Source organism: Pithys albifrons, chromosome 5, assembly GCF_047495875.1.
Source record: "Pithys albifrons albifrons isolate INPA30051 chromosome 5, PitAlb_v1, whole genome shotgun sequence".
Classification (NCBI taxonomy): domain Eukaryota; kingdom Metazoa; phylum Chordata; class Aves; order Passeriformes; family Thamnophilidae; genus Pithys; species Pithys albifrons.
Genome location: NC_092462.1, coordinates 52,900,743 through 52,916,114, shown reverse-complemented (window position 1 = coordinate 52,916,114; position 15,372 = coordinate 52,900,743). Strand labels below are relative to the sequence as shown.

Sequence of the window (15,372 nt, the reverse complement as noted above, 5' to 3'; positions counted from 1 at the left end):
GCTCTCCAGCATCTCATTCCCCACTCTGTGTGTACATCCAGAGTTGTGCCATCCCAGGTGCAGAATCCAGCACTTCCCCCTGTTGAATTTCCTATGGCTGGTGATTGCCCAGTCCTGTATTTTTTAGAGGTCTTTCTGCAGGACCTCCCTGCCTTGGAGGGAGTCGACAGCTCCTCCCAGTTTTGTATCACCTGCAAACTTGCTTAGTATCCCTTCCAGTCCTGCATCCAAGTTATGTATGAAGATGTTGAAGAGCACAGGGCCTGAGGTGGAGCCCTGTGGAACTCTGCTTGTGATAGGTCATGAATCTGGTGTTACCCCATTCAGTATTACTCTCAGTGCCTGACCTATGTTAATAAACATACCAGTGTGAATGTGTGCAGGAGACTATGCTAGCACAGAAGTAGGCTGAAAAAAGTGGTGTGAAGACCCCCAGCAAGTGTCTGCCCTGACCCACTGCAAAGCACAGGAACACCAACAGTGGAGGGGGTGATACAGAAATTGTTTCTGCTGTGTGTACAAGGAGCTGCTCTTTCCTGGGTGGCAGGCTGGAGATGAAACCTGTAGGCAGTTCTGTGACCCCACATGACATTCATTTCTATGGTGCCTTGAACAGCTGCAAGGGCAGCTATTTTTTATTTTTTCCTTATTTTTCTGCCTGGGTTCTTTCAGGTTCAGCTGCCTGCCTCAACTTGTTATGTCACTCAGCAATTTTCCTGCTGGCTCTCCCAAGCTGGGTAATGCAGCATTCCTGTCAGTAAAACAGTGGCAGGGCAAACACCCTTGGTGCTTAGGATTTTCCTCTGCTTGAGGACCTTAGCTTGCGTCATACACTGGTAAGGCTACTCACAGGTTACATTTCCCTGAAGAGACTGTCGACTTGAATACACTGCTCCTTCAAGAGTGGTCAAGTGGGGCTTATGGTGCCTACATTGGCACCCCCTGAGCACCACAGGATAGGAGAATGGGGCTGAGCAACCTCCTGTTAGGTTGTGTCAAGCCTTGATTGAGTAAGAGTCATTGTGTGACTGCAGCCCGCATACATGAAAACAGCCATTCCTACCACTCTGGCTGAACTCAGACAGGTACAGCTATCAGCAAGAAGATAAAATATTTGGTGTTAGGACCGAGTAACTGGTGCTTGAAAATGGCCAATTTCTATCAGGCTTACATCTTAACTCTTTCTGTTCATTTGCGTATTCATTTTGAAATTTTCTTCATCAAGGCTATGTTCCATGACTAATTTTATCCCAGAGACTGATGTTTGGCAACTCTTTGTAAACACATGTAATCTGTTTACTAACACAAGAATGTTAAATGCACTTTCTCTATTAAAATAAAATAAGTGACTTTGATAGCAGAGCAGCTTGTGTTTGAAGATCAGACTTGAGCATGGAAATAGTTCATGCTGAGAAGTAGCACCTTGGCATACTCTGATGAAAACTGGCAGTGACTGGACTGAGCTACAAGCCTTCAGAAATCACATTGCATACAGTTGTGTTAAACAGACAGCAGAAAGGATGTAAATACATATGTGACTAATTCAGTTCAGTCCTCAGCATTATACTGGGGAGCATGGGGAGGAAGGCTGTACTGACATTCTCGGTCAGTTCAAAGGGTAGGAGTGGGCAGGACAGTGTGGTTATGGAATAGTTTAGGAGGGAACAAGAGTTAGCTCTTGTACTGAGGTTATGCGTACAGCATGTCACTGTCTTGCACAAGACTGTTGGGTTTTGGTTTCATTTAAATATTGGAGAGAAGTTTAGAGTTGGGGGGGAGGTTAAGTTTTGTCTTGTGTTTTTGCAGGTGTAGTTTCATTCCCACAATTTATTGTGGACTATTATTTGTATTTCTGATTATCCAAATTAACATTAGGAGGTATAGAAAGCTCATCTCACACCTACTGTCTCATTTTGGCTGCTAGGAGAATGTAATTTAGTTAATCCGTTCATCTGCAGCAGCAGCCTGGAAGGTAGACTTTGCCTGTGTGACATTTTTGTTGTTAGGAACAGCCAGATTCACAGATTTGCTGTCACTTTAAATCAAGTTAGATTATATTTAATTAAAGCAGCTTATCTGCCATCCATACTAATTACCGTAGTTCATCTTGACTATATGCACTTCTGTTTCCTTAAAGTTTCACAATTTATGACAAATACAGGAATACTTAAAATTAGTTAATATAAGCACCAGACTCAAATTCAATTAGATAAGCACATTTGTTAGATATGGAGGTAGGAATAAAAGTACAGGATAGTTATGCTGAGTGTCTTATTCAGAACACAGTTCTAGTTGAAGGACTGTTTTATTTATTTCATTTGTAAGATATTACAAATGTAGCACTACTCTTGCAATGTGTTGTTTCATTTTCTGAACAAGACCTCTACACATTATGCTGCAGGGAACAGCACCATGTTCTAAAACTAGAGCCAGCATGGTTCTGCAGTATTAATTCTATGGGCACAAATGGAAAATAGCAGAATATGGTTTTATCTATTGTAAACCTCAGGCAAAATATTTCCCATTTATCATTTAATCATGTTTGGTCTTAAATTCTGCATTTTTCCAATGCTTCCTTTCTTTCCCTATTTTTCCTTTTTTTTTTTTTTTGTTGTTCCTGCAACTCTGCTAATACTCTTCTGTCTGCTGTCACATTTAAGTAACTGCAAACAATAACTTTTCATTATTGCTTCCTTAATAACAAAGCTGTAGTCAGGATTGATTTGCCTTTAAAAATGCATGAATCATTTTGGTTTACCTCCATAACTGAGTAGATAGTTACTACAAGTTGGTTTTCAACACAGTTTATTCTACTTAATCATGAAGATATGATGCTCTGTGTTTTCATACACTTGCATGCCAAAATTAACCAGTGTTAAGGCAAAGAATATAGAACATTAGGTCTGTCACTGACTGACCTAAGGATCTGTTACTATGAAGGTAAAAAAAATGAAGCATTTCCAATGAAGCCAGCTACACAGATAGCTTTTATCACAAGGTAAAGCAATACCGTGCAGTACAGCGACTCCAAAATGGCACTGAGAAAAGTTGCTTTAGAGCCAAAATAATATTGCTGTGTTGGCACCATGCAACCTTCTGGCTAATTAGTCGTGTTAGCTGTATACTGCATTCTGCAAGAAAAGGTTGACCTATGCACTGAAGTATGAGAGAAAATTAATGACTGGACCCTAAGGAGAGAGAGACATCCATCCCTCTATTCCCTATGTACTAACACAGGCAGCTCTGGGCTGGGAGTGCTCTTTTTTTCACTCCATTCCTAAATATTTGTAGGATATGTCTGTTTTCATCCAGATCTGGAGGTGACGTGAATTTCTTGATCATCACTATCTAACATACTTTGACTCATATCGTAGAGTGGTCTTGGTATACATGCATTGGGTTCCTTTTGGATGAAAAACTGGAAGATAACTCTAGGAACTGACCTAATGCACTCCAAATGTTTGTAAAGTTTGAGCTCAATCCAAAGTAAAATCCCCTGCAATACATATGGCACGGACATTGGGTTCTCAGCACAAGCTATTTTACTCTGCAGTTTTGCTTCCACTAGCCCAGACAGTAGCAAAAGTCTTCCCAGGCAGTGTGTGAGCCAGGAGTTGGACTTGATGATCCTTGTGGGTCCCTTCCAACTCAGGATATTCTGTGATTCTGTGAGGAGCTGTGTCTCTGGCTGTGGCTCTAAAGTACCATTAGATTTGCATACATGTCCTTCGTTTACAACAATATGGGAAATGTCAAATCATTTGTAATCTATTGTTTTGTTTCCGTGCAGTTACACAAATAATGCATTAACTGCAGTAGATGTTCTCCATCATTAATAAGTTAACACTTCATTTTTCATCACAAGATACTCAGAGCAACAAGTTTACAACAGTTGTGCTTTATTTTTGAAAGTAACTTAGCAAGAGTGCCATCCCTGTTTGGTCTCAACTCAGTTGACACTGATTACCATTTGGCAAAATCCATCACATACCTTATTCTTGTTGAGAAAGAGAACAAAATTTATTATCTACACAAGATTTCATTACTAACTAAATTCACTTCACATTTGACAGTATGTACAAGTGATATGTTTTATATAAATGTGCTTAGATTAACTTGGACAGACAAAACTTAATAATTTTTTATGTCATTGCCATATTGTACTTTATTATCAAAACATGTCATTATGCATGGTAAGAATAACATGGCATCAGAAACATGCATTTAGTATTATAGGAGGAATTACCTGGGCCAAAAGATCCTATAAATAATGTTATTAATGAGAAATAATACTTTTAAGGTTCTACTAGATTAAAGATGGTGAAGAAAGTGATAGTGTTTGAATAAATGTAATTAATTCATGTTATTGATTTATTTCTAAGTATTATCACTTTCATCTTTAGTATATATCTCTTTGTTCCATGCTGTTTCTTATTCATAAAAACTTTCTGAAAATTAAATAGAAGTCAAATCAATAAAGAAATTCTGACTGCTGAGTTAGAAAATTAATTCAGCTGTGCTGTATTGAAATATGCTGCAATACTAAGATGTGCATGAAGCATAATTTTGCCAAATGCAAACACATTTATGTGGTTTAATGTGTGTTGCTGTACATGCGAACACTTCCATGTGTTTGTACAACATACAGTTTGAGGATTAAATCCCAGCACTTGATTTTCATTAGTGCTCTGTACGTGTATATGTTAAGGCTCTTCTTTATGTGATAAATCTGTAACCCTGACTAAAAGAAGAGGGTTTGTATAAATATTTTTAATAACATCTTTTTCCCTAACACAGATACAATAGCAGAAAGGAGCGCCTTAAGAGAACATGTGTATCCTAAGCTGAGAGAATTCTGCAGGGAAAACTATGGCCTGGAATTTCAGGTAGGTTTTGTTGTGAATATCTCCACAGAAGGAGATTCCACCACCTCCCTGGCCAATCTCTCTTCCAGTGCTCTGTCACCCTCACAAGAAATAAGTTCTTCCTTATATTCAGGTGGAACTTCCTCTCTATCAGTTTCTGCCTGTTGCCTCTTGTCCTGTTGCTTGGCACCATGAAGAGGAGCCTGGTTCCATTCTCTTTACACTTGCCTTTAAGATACTTGTGTGCTTGGATAAGATCCCGTCTCATTTGTCTCTTTTCCAGGCTAAACAAGCCTAGCTCTATAAGCCTTTGATGTGCTTGAATTATTTTACAAGCAGATTTGAGGTAAATTCTCAACAGATGAAAAAGCACAGTTTTACAGTGCAACATTGCATTGGTAGTAAAAGCAATATGACAACAAACTGATGGCTTTCACTTTAGAAACTTAATGAAACCATGTCTATTTTAGATATTCAAAGTATATAAGAAAAAACAATGTTACATCTGAGTTACTGTGCTGTGCTTCTAGAAACCACACTTAAGTTCCACTGTAATGTGGAAAATATTTTAACCAGTTGAATACCAAAACTGATTGCCAAAATGAATTGAATGTGGAACATTTCTATTGTGATTATATACTGTGAGATTCACTTACTTTAATATCAATTGTAACATTCCCATTGCTTCAGACAGTTCACGTTTTCCTGTGTGAGAGACATGTACCCATACACATTGCTGGTAAGAGCCAATTGGTAATAAAGACAGTTGCATTTGACTTAAAACACATGTGTTTGGCATCACTGTTAAAGTCACTGGTATATCCTAATTCACAGTCCCTTGTATATCAGCAGGCCTGGAACTAGCTCTCTGCTGAGAGAAACAAATATAATTTGTGATGTTGTAAAAATGTTACTCAGTTTTCCAAAAATTCTGGCTCTTCATCCTCAGGCCTTCCTCACATCCTTAGTGACCCCACTTGTAACTCATCTCCAAGAGTGTAGATTACTTGGAAACAGCTAATGCCTTTTATGTAACGTCCTGTTCCTCCCAGTATATTATTCCTGATGCACATGCAGCTGGGTTTTAATCAAAATAACAACTTCTTAAATTAGGATATTTGGTTTTAATTCCCTGAGTCACAGTGAAGTTGCTGAATCTGCATGATGGTAAATTCCTGAGTGATATTTGATTATAGCTATAAAAGAATTTCTTCCAAAGGTCCTAGCTCATCAGCTGATTGGGAAGTCCCAGCTGCAGCGGTACATGAAAGGAATAGCAGAGGATATTAAAATAATATTTTTCTTGTATTACTATTATGTGATATTCATGGAAAATATCAACCCTTTATATCTCACTCATCTTTGAGGAGACATCTCAGTGACAGGAGGGAAATGTCTCTTCCAAGCAGATCATAATCCACCAAGTTCTTTGTGAAAGCAAACATGTCTTTCTTCAAATGATTGTAATGTATCTTGAGGGGAGGAATAATTTAAGTTTAGTTGATGTTTGTGGAAGCAAATTATTTAATTATATAGTTTCAACACCAGGAGCATCTTTATGTGATATGAGGTCTGAGAGACAGCTCCACTGACATAGTTGTGAAAATGCCTAGAAACCTACCATGTTTCCGTGGAGGCAAAGTGGGAAAATATACAAGAATTACCAAGGGAAAATAGTAAAGCCTTTTAAAGAGGCTCTGAGGTAGACTTTAGCAAAACATTTTTTTTTTGCCTATTCCAAAGCTGAGTTTCTTAAGTTAGCATGACAAATCAAGGCTACAGTTTTTAGTGCAGTGGTATCAATAAAGTATTATGGGCTTTTCAGATACAAGGATCAATTTATATTTCTCTGTACAGAGCAGAACACGTAACTTTTCATCCTGGTATGTAATCTTCTGCTGACCAAACAAGAACTACCTTGAGTGTGACTACCACAAAATGCACTATTCAGGACACCCTCTACCTGATAAATAATGACCCAAATGAAATGCATTTCAGTACAGGTATTGCTCCAGCTTTCCCAGAGTCACCTGGCTGCACTCAAACATGTTTCAGTTGTTGCAAAGCATGTGATCTGTCAGGCATCATCAGTTTGGTGGGAGAACATAACCACTATATGTGTGGAAGCAGAACTGACTATATTCAACCAAACTATGAATTTGCTTGTGCAATGGACTTTTCATTGAATTAGAAAATATTTCTGAAAATACAGGTATTGGTGAAGACAGAAAGCAGACAATCTGAGAAAAAGACTTCCAGAGTGCATCGTGGTTTTAACCTGAAATACACTACTTTTATAGGGGAGGATGGAGAGGTTAAAGAAGGTGGTTGTAATTGAAGATTTTGGGAAGATAACTAACCATAGTTAACTAGCAGTATACTCTTTTCTTCTTCAGAACAGGAAACTTGAATTGTTTCAAATAATTTTCACCAGGGGATATATATGCTAGAAGGAAAGTGGAATCTGACATGAATAAAAAAATTTTGTGCCTTTTTTAAGTTCTTGGAAGTGAGCATTATTTCATCTCCTTAGAAAAAAACCTGTGAAACTGTAAGACTGGTAGGACAAAAACTAAAGTAAGCAAAAAGAAACACTGATTTATGAATGAAAAGTCTGTTAAGTGACCAGTGTGGAATTGAACTAGACCAGAGACAGTCCACCGTAAGTAAGGAGCTCTTGCACAGGCCATTGGTTGTCATATCACCTTGGCAGCCTTACTGAAAGTTAGAGTGGGGTTTTGTCACACAGTTTTTCCAAGTATAAGTAAAAACATGCTTCAGCATCAGATATAGTTATCTCCTTGTTCCATTTCTTTAATTTTATAAATCCTATTTGTTTTAGTTAGTATAAATAACTGATGAGACCTTAATTTTGAAATTCTTGGTGTCTTCAGAGGTTTGATGGGTAAAATATTTGCTCTTGCAGGACAAAATTGTGACACATTAAGACACTATGTGCCAAAATTTTGTTACCCCATAAAAATAGCACACAGAAGGCAGCCGCTGAGCCCCTACAATCTCTGGTATTCCAGGGAACTTCCTCTTCACATTTACAAAAGTAATGTGACTTCTGAGCAGTGAATTAAAATAGAAATTGCTTTTACCTTTCAGAAGTACTTGAGCAGCAAAATAAATTCGTTCAACTACTAATTCAAATATTTCTCACTGTACGCTGACATCTGTATGCGAAGGATTTTATGACTAGAACATTTAAGCTTTATCATATGTCATGCAAGTAATCAGAAGATGAATACAATGTGAAGTTCAATAATAAAGTTGTATTAATAAATAAAGGAAAGGAAAGAGGAAAAAGAGAACACCTTTTTCCTAATGAGACTAAAAGGGAAAGAAAAAGAAATCAGTGCAAATGAAGGAAATAAGAAGGCTGTTTGAATTGCAGTTCTGTACCACAGAAGATGCATGTTCCAGAAAAAGTTTCTGTAAAAAATAAGTGAGTGTATTTTCTTGACAGCATAAGCTAGAATGCATTCCATACCCTGGTTTCTTCACTCATCAGAAACAAGAACACTACCTGTCGTGTTTAGCAACAATGTGTCTGCTCCAGCAAACACCCCACACTTCTCTGGCAGAAATATCCAACAAGACAGTCGGCAGTGAAATTACACATAGGTGTAAATAGGTCTAGGATTTTGTCTTAAACCTTGGTATTTTTTGGTATGGGAAATTTTCCAAGGAGATTAACTGGCTGTAAACTGGTGAATTTTACATTAACTCATTATTAGTTCTTATATTAGGTCTTCAGGCTAATTTTATGATCTATTTAGACAGCAGTTAGTTTTATGATTCTGTTTCTTACAGAAACAGTAGAGTGCTTCCAAAGTACAAAAGTATGGCAACAAATAATGTTGTAATATATTCATGCCTTGATACTATTTTTATTGGTTTTTTGAACTATTCATGTGGACCTTTTTTTGGTTCAAGTTACATACAAGATGTTAAGAATCAATATTAGCTCAAATTAAAAGACTAGTACCATGTGCCATAACTTTTGTTCAAAAAGAAACTCATACATATGATCCCTATTATTTTAAATTCAATTTCACACACTAAGAATTCAGCCTTTTAGTTAAAATGTTTAGTGAAATCACGTTTCATCACTTAAGTTCTTCAAATAAATTTAGCATCCATATTCCAGCTTCTCCCAGGAGTTTGTTTGTAAACAAAACAATCTGTAGCTACAGATGAAAGGCTATACAGCAAACTGTCTGCCACTGCATATCTATACAATCTCTGCTTCCAAGGTACAGTGATCAACTAACAAAGGATGTATGATATTATAGAACCATGCCCCCTTTTTCTTTCAAGCCATGTGCACAGGGTGGGTTTATATCCTGTGGATACAAGTGACACACGGTGTCAAGTCATGGTCTTGACTGTCATCCACAGTGAAACTTCCATTAATTTTCACAGAGCTAGGATTTTTTCAGTGCTTTTGTCAGTATTCTTACTTATCCATTATATGCAGTCTAGTAGCAAATAAAGACTACATCAAATCAAGATCTTGTCATGCTAATCTCTGCACAAAAATACAACAATGAAATGAGACACTGGCCCAGAAGGGACAATCTGGGAGGGAAAGTAAGAGGATTGAATTGTCATTTACCTGAGGAAACTCTGACAGTCTGTGTAAGGACAGATATGGACCTCTTTGATTTTTATTGCACTGCAGAGCAATGCTTAGCAGGACACAGAATGCTGACAAAGCTATTTTTCATTTGATCAGTAGAAAGGGCATATGATAAGTAAATATGTTGCATACTCTTTTCCAGGTCATAGACTTATACTGGGGAGTTGAAGCAGATGAATGGGATAGTCCAGAGCTGCAAAAGACTCGTATGAAGCTGTTAGAAGATTGCTTGAAAAATTCAGCAGGTCCATGTTTTGTTGTGGGTATAAAAATAATGTTTTACTTTACAACAAAAATATAATATTACCTATTCTAACATGCATGATTCAGTAAAAAATGCATGATTTTCTTCTTTCTAAAATATTTTATATTCCTTGCTATACTTTTACTATACTGCATCCCAATGTTTCCCTATACAGCTCTGTAGATTAACAGCGATTACTTAGTGGAGAGGAAAAAAGGATCTTTTATGATCAGTCCTCATAACAAGAGGAGTATGACTGTACTCCTCTTATGAACAACTTGTTTAAGGAGGCCACAATTAATTAATTCTTGGTACTTCTCACATGCGCACTAACATCTGGCCTAGAAAGACTTATGAAAAACCAGCACAATCTGCCCTAATCAGCATTAGGAGTTAGGATGCCAGGTATTAAAGAGTGAAAAGGCTGGGGGGTCAGTGACGTCAGGAGACCCTGAGTCTGTGATATACTGATATCTGCCCAATTGTTCTCTTCATGGTCCCTTGTTAGACTTCAATGCTAAACAGTCTTAAAGCCATGCCTTTCCTATTCCAAATTTTATTTTCTATATTTGCTTAGAAAATAATTTTGGAAAGGTATTTTTCTTCTTTTCTGTGTAAACATAGCTAAGTGATCTGTAATCCTTAGACTTGTCATAAGACAGAAATGTGAAAAAACCCTGAAAGTCCTTGATTATTTTTTTAAGGGAAGAATGTTAAAGATTTAGTGAACTGAAACCACAGAATCCCATGGGGTTGGAAGGGATACAAAACACTGCTTGCTGTGCAGACTGGAGATCACATCTCTCCATGCCAAAGATTAGACAATAAGCAAGCTGTATGTAGCATGTGTCATTCTGTATTTTTTCACACCTTTAAAACCATCTCTCTGGTTCTTATCCATTCACCTGCTTGCCTCACTTTGTTACTTAGCTTCAGAGGCCTGGGGAACAAGGGCTGTCCTCAGCTCAACCATGAGAGCTCAGAGCTTGGAGTACTGAATCTGGGCTGGGTTTGATTCTGTCCTGACACTGTTTTTCACAAGCATGCACTGGCCCAGATCTCTAGAGAGGTTGGGTGTCTTTCATCTTATGTGACTAAATTTAGTTTTCTGAGTTTATTTTTCTACTTTCTTATCTTCCCTTGATGAAAAAACAGAGTTGGAACAGAAAGGCATGGCAGTTTTCCTGTAGAAGCACCCAGTGTTCTGTTTACACATGGATGTTGTAAAACCTCTTACAGTGAAGGAAACCGTGTCATGAACCAATGCTGCATATTTTAGCAACTCAGGATCTTGAAGTTTTTAAGAACTGCCTGCCTGATACTGTTACTAAGGAAAGAAATCAAGCCAAATCAGGTTTTTAAAATAGATCAGAACAATTAGTGAAGAGGTTGCAGTGAGGACAACGATTTCAATATTTATTTCACATTTTCAAGCACAGGCCAAAGTAATAGCTCTCCCAGTGACTGGCAAAACTACAGAAACTGGTTTATGCACATTTGGTTTTTGCTTTGCTGTACTGTAGTGAGGTGGGGTTTATTTCATTTACAATACAAATTGAAGATGATTCTACTCCAACAAGGCATAATTACTTTTAATTTATAGTAACATAATTAAAACCTGACTTTGGCACTGCAGGCTTTGGGCAACTTCCCATTTCTTGAGAAAGTTCTACAAAATGTGTTACTTCCATTCAGCTGGGTATATTTTTTTACTTATCAATTACAGCTTTTTGAATTGAGACAGAGATCTGGGATTAAATTGGACTATTCAGAATTAACTACTAGGTATGGACTGATTTTAGAAAGTGTTTCTCTGTGGCACTTTGTGCCTGCATTGTGATATCAGATGGAGAGAAAATGAAATTCAGTTCTTAAATTAGTGCAGTGCACAATTTGGAAGTCCGCAGCTTTTCTGCAGATATGAAGGAACAAAATCCAAATTAACACATATTCATAAGGACAAAAGAGAAAGCAGTTCTGAAAAAAATGTGTAATTAATTTCCTGTGAACACTGTCTTTGGGAATGTGCACTCCCCCTCTTACCTGCTACCTAAGCTCTATTAACATTACTTCAAGTAAAGGAGAGGGGAATTATTTGGGTTTTTGTTAGGTTGGGGCTTTTGTTAGGTTGAGGTTTTGGTTTGCATATTTTTCTGTTGTGTAAAATCAGTGCCTATTATATGTGATCATTTAAATAGTCATAGCCTTTACTGTAGTTAAGTACATACCTTGCTATTTTTGATCTACACAGTAATTTATCAAGATTCATTTATGAGGGGGAAAGTACTATTTCTGTGGGGAAAATACTTTTTGTACAAATTTTATGCAGAAATCATACTAGTTTTTTCTGGAATCAACATGAGGAGATGGAAATGCAGTGTATTTATTAAATTGTGAACTACTTAAACTCTGCATTGCACAATGATATCAAACTAAAAATCCATTCAGTGCATCACTGGAACCTTTACATTTTCTTGGGTTAAGTTTCCTAGTAAATTTGTAAGAGATGAAAACACAGACAGGATGTTAGAGTGACAATAAAGGTTATTTTATTATCCCACAACTAGCACTGATCATGAACAGGATTCATGTATTACACATTTAGTCTCAACACCTTTTACAGTTAATAGGAAGATATTATACCTCCAGTAATACCTGGGATATATTCTACCTAACTGTTTTTCCGTAGGAACTCAAATACAGTCCTTGATACCAATTAAGGCCTTGAGGAGTTTAGGGTGTCATTAGCCTATAGTAATTATTTGCAGAATAAGCTTACTTCCCTTTTACTGATATTCCCTAACTAATACTGTAGTACTGACCTGCTGTTGTTTATGCCTTAGTACAGGTGAGAAAACTGTCAGGCTTCTCTGCACTTCTCTTCAAACACACCCTGCAAGTTATAACACGTGGGTGCTCTATTCCATCTGTGTGGCACCGCACAATCTCTGCCTGCACTGCTGTCCTTGTATGATTATGTCCTGGAGGATTGTAAAATGAAAAAGAGACATGGAAACGAAATGTTAGTCTGTTACCTGTAAAGATTTTCTCAATTAAATGTTTGGCATTTTACAAAGCTTAAAAGATTCTCTCCACCCATCATTCAAATCATCTGGTCCAAAGAATAGTAAAAACATTTTCTATATACAGCCATTGTAATTGACATTATTCCTCTCAAATTATTGTCAGCGTGTTAATTTCAGCATTAGTGGACCTGGTAATGGTATCCATAACCAGGTATCTTCCTTGTTTTCTCATGGAGACCAGGGCTGACCCTTTGAAGATGACCAGTTAGAAACACCAAATATTTTGAAATGGGTCTCCCTATGTCCTTGAGAACTTCCATATCTAAAGAACTTGAGCTTCTGCATCATCCCTTGTGTTTTCACTGGGCTGCTGAGATATCCCACAGTGTATTTCTGCAGCTCTGCTTTCCACAGAGCAGCTGGGGATGCGTAACAGCTCTTTTTCCCACCCTCAGTCCAGGCAGAAGATAGAGATGGACAGGCCTGAATTCAGGAGCAACACATGTCGCTTCCTGAACAGTCCCTAGGGAAGCATAAAACTCCACTTTCACAGAGCTAAAGACCTAGCATTATAAATCTGGAGTTCAAATAGAATTTTAAAAGAATATTAGCAATTTACAATATTTAGCATGTCCTCAAATCACCCTGAAGTTGAAGAGGAAGTATGGTAAATTGAGAAGTGAAATGTTTTTTACTGTCTGTATCTTTTTGTTCCTACAGTATAATGCATGCTTTGATGATTCCATGAAGTACACTACTGCACTCTCTCTGCCTAGTACAAATGGTTGATAATTAATTTTGAGTGCATTCCAGCTCAGAGAAAATTCCAAATTATATTACTCCAGCTCTGCTGAATCTTGTCAACTCCCATCTCAGTTCTGATATTACTTTAAGGTTTATTCCCAATGTGAAAACTAAATACATATAGGTTCTGGAGTGCCTGAATTATATTTTGCTTTTGCTCTCCTGGGAAAATTCCCACACACTTTTAAGTTAGGGAGGCTAAAGTCAGTCAAATATATCTATACTAAAATATCCAGATTAGGGGAATGCTAAGCACCCAGTGCTTTTGGGAAGTCAACAGAAGTTACCTGTGTTTTGGCAATTCAGTATTTAGTCTTCCTCAGTTTTTAAGTGAATGGGGAGAAATACTTGGAGCCAGACATGGCACAACAGTCCACCTCTTCCAGTAAGGTACATTTAAGAATGCAGTATCAACTATGAATTTTCTTCTCGCTCCATATTTGATTAAAAACCCCTCCAAATAAGGACTTCCTTTAACATAAGTGGGTATGGAGTCATACAGCATATCAGGAATGGCTCCACAGGACTTGTTGGCATTGATCTGGAGTAAAGTATATGTCTGCAGATATTAATTCTGTTTTGTATGGACTTGGCCAAGAGGAAATACTTTTCTCTGAATGTCAAAGTAGAGCTTTGCCTGGTTTCTGAAACCCTTCAAAACAAATAAGTGATAAATTTTAAAGACAAGGTATGCAACTTTCCCTTCAGCAAGCTTTGGTCTTCTTTCACAGCCTACAGACTAAGAGCTAAAGGGTGTCAATCCCTTTCCATGTAGTTTGTTTCTGAACGGATATACACAGAAAGTGAAATCAAGCATGGGGGGATATTAAATGATTAAGCTATTGTAAGTAGTTTCCTCTTCTTTAGGGGTGGGAATGTATTTTCCTGTGAATCATCTCTGATTCTCTAAATCTAAAATTCTTTCTCATTTTTTAAACATGACCCATTGAAAATAGGTACAAGATTGATCAGATGTCTTTTGCGTGGAACACAGAAACTGCATGGTTTTTTATGTAGTCTTAAAATAGCTTGCATTTTCAGTCAGAAAACTGCACATATTTTCTGCTAAGTCACTGTACTTTTTCTTGAGAGAAATATATATTTTTGGTGCTGCATTCCAGAAAGGTTAAGTATTACATTTAATATGAATGACCATATTAGTGAGACCAAGACTAACATGTGGTCTTATTTCCATCACTCTGTGTTATGTGTAGAGGAAGAAATAGGCTGCATGACATTTATGAGATTTAGTCTTTTGACCCTCAAGAGCTTTACCAAACCATCTTCTGAGGTAGAGCTGTAATCAGCTAGATGTGATGATTTGCCCTACAAATGAAACTAGATCAGAAAAACATCAGCTCTTCTACAGAAATGAGGGGGATGAAGGGCATTCTAAACCTCGCAATGCTACTTCTCTGTAAAGAAACAGCATACTTTACAATATTTAGCAGGCAGTTGGTAAATTCAAAGAGAGACATTAATACTGTTTCTTGCACCTAGTATATACATTCCCTTTTCTCAAATACAAAGATCCACTTCAGAGATCCTTTGGTTCTTCAATAACAGACCCAAGTTTGGTGATGTCGATTGACTGTAAAGATTGCTGACACTGAACACTTTAAGTAATGCTGGTTTTGATAAGGTGTAATCTTTGTCAAGTGCCTGATGTGTTTGGTTTATGGAGACAAGGAAAGCTTTAATCTCTATTATCACAGTGATTGCCTTAGTCTTTTTCTTTCAGTTCAGCTGCTTTGAAGATCCCTTCCGCATTTTCACACTCTCCTT

The 15,372-nt window shown here is 37.3% G+C and overlaps 1 protein-coding gene across 2 annotated transcripts in view; it reads left to right on the top strand.

Annotated features, from left to right (window-relative positions):
• Positions 1-15,372, top strand: part of NWD2 (NACHT and WD repeat domain containing 2) — a 53,234-nt gene that overhangs the window by 16,134 nt on the left and 21,728 nt on the right. The window contains exons 2-3 of one of the 2 annotated variants that reach the window (XM_071556656.1): positions 4,798-4,886; positions 9,656-9,772. In XM_071556656.1, the coding sequence (XP_071412757.1) occupies positions 4,798-4,886; positions 9,656-9,772 (206 nt within the window). The remainder of the gene's footprint in view (positions 1-4,797; positions 4,887-9,655; positions 9,773-15,372) is intronic. The other variant, XM_071556657.1, reaches the window with a different exon arrangement.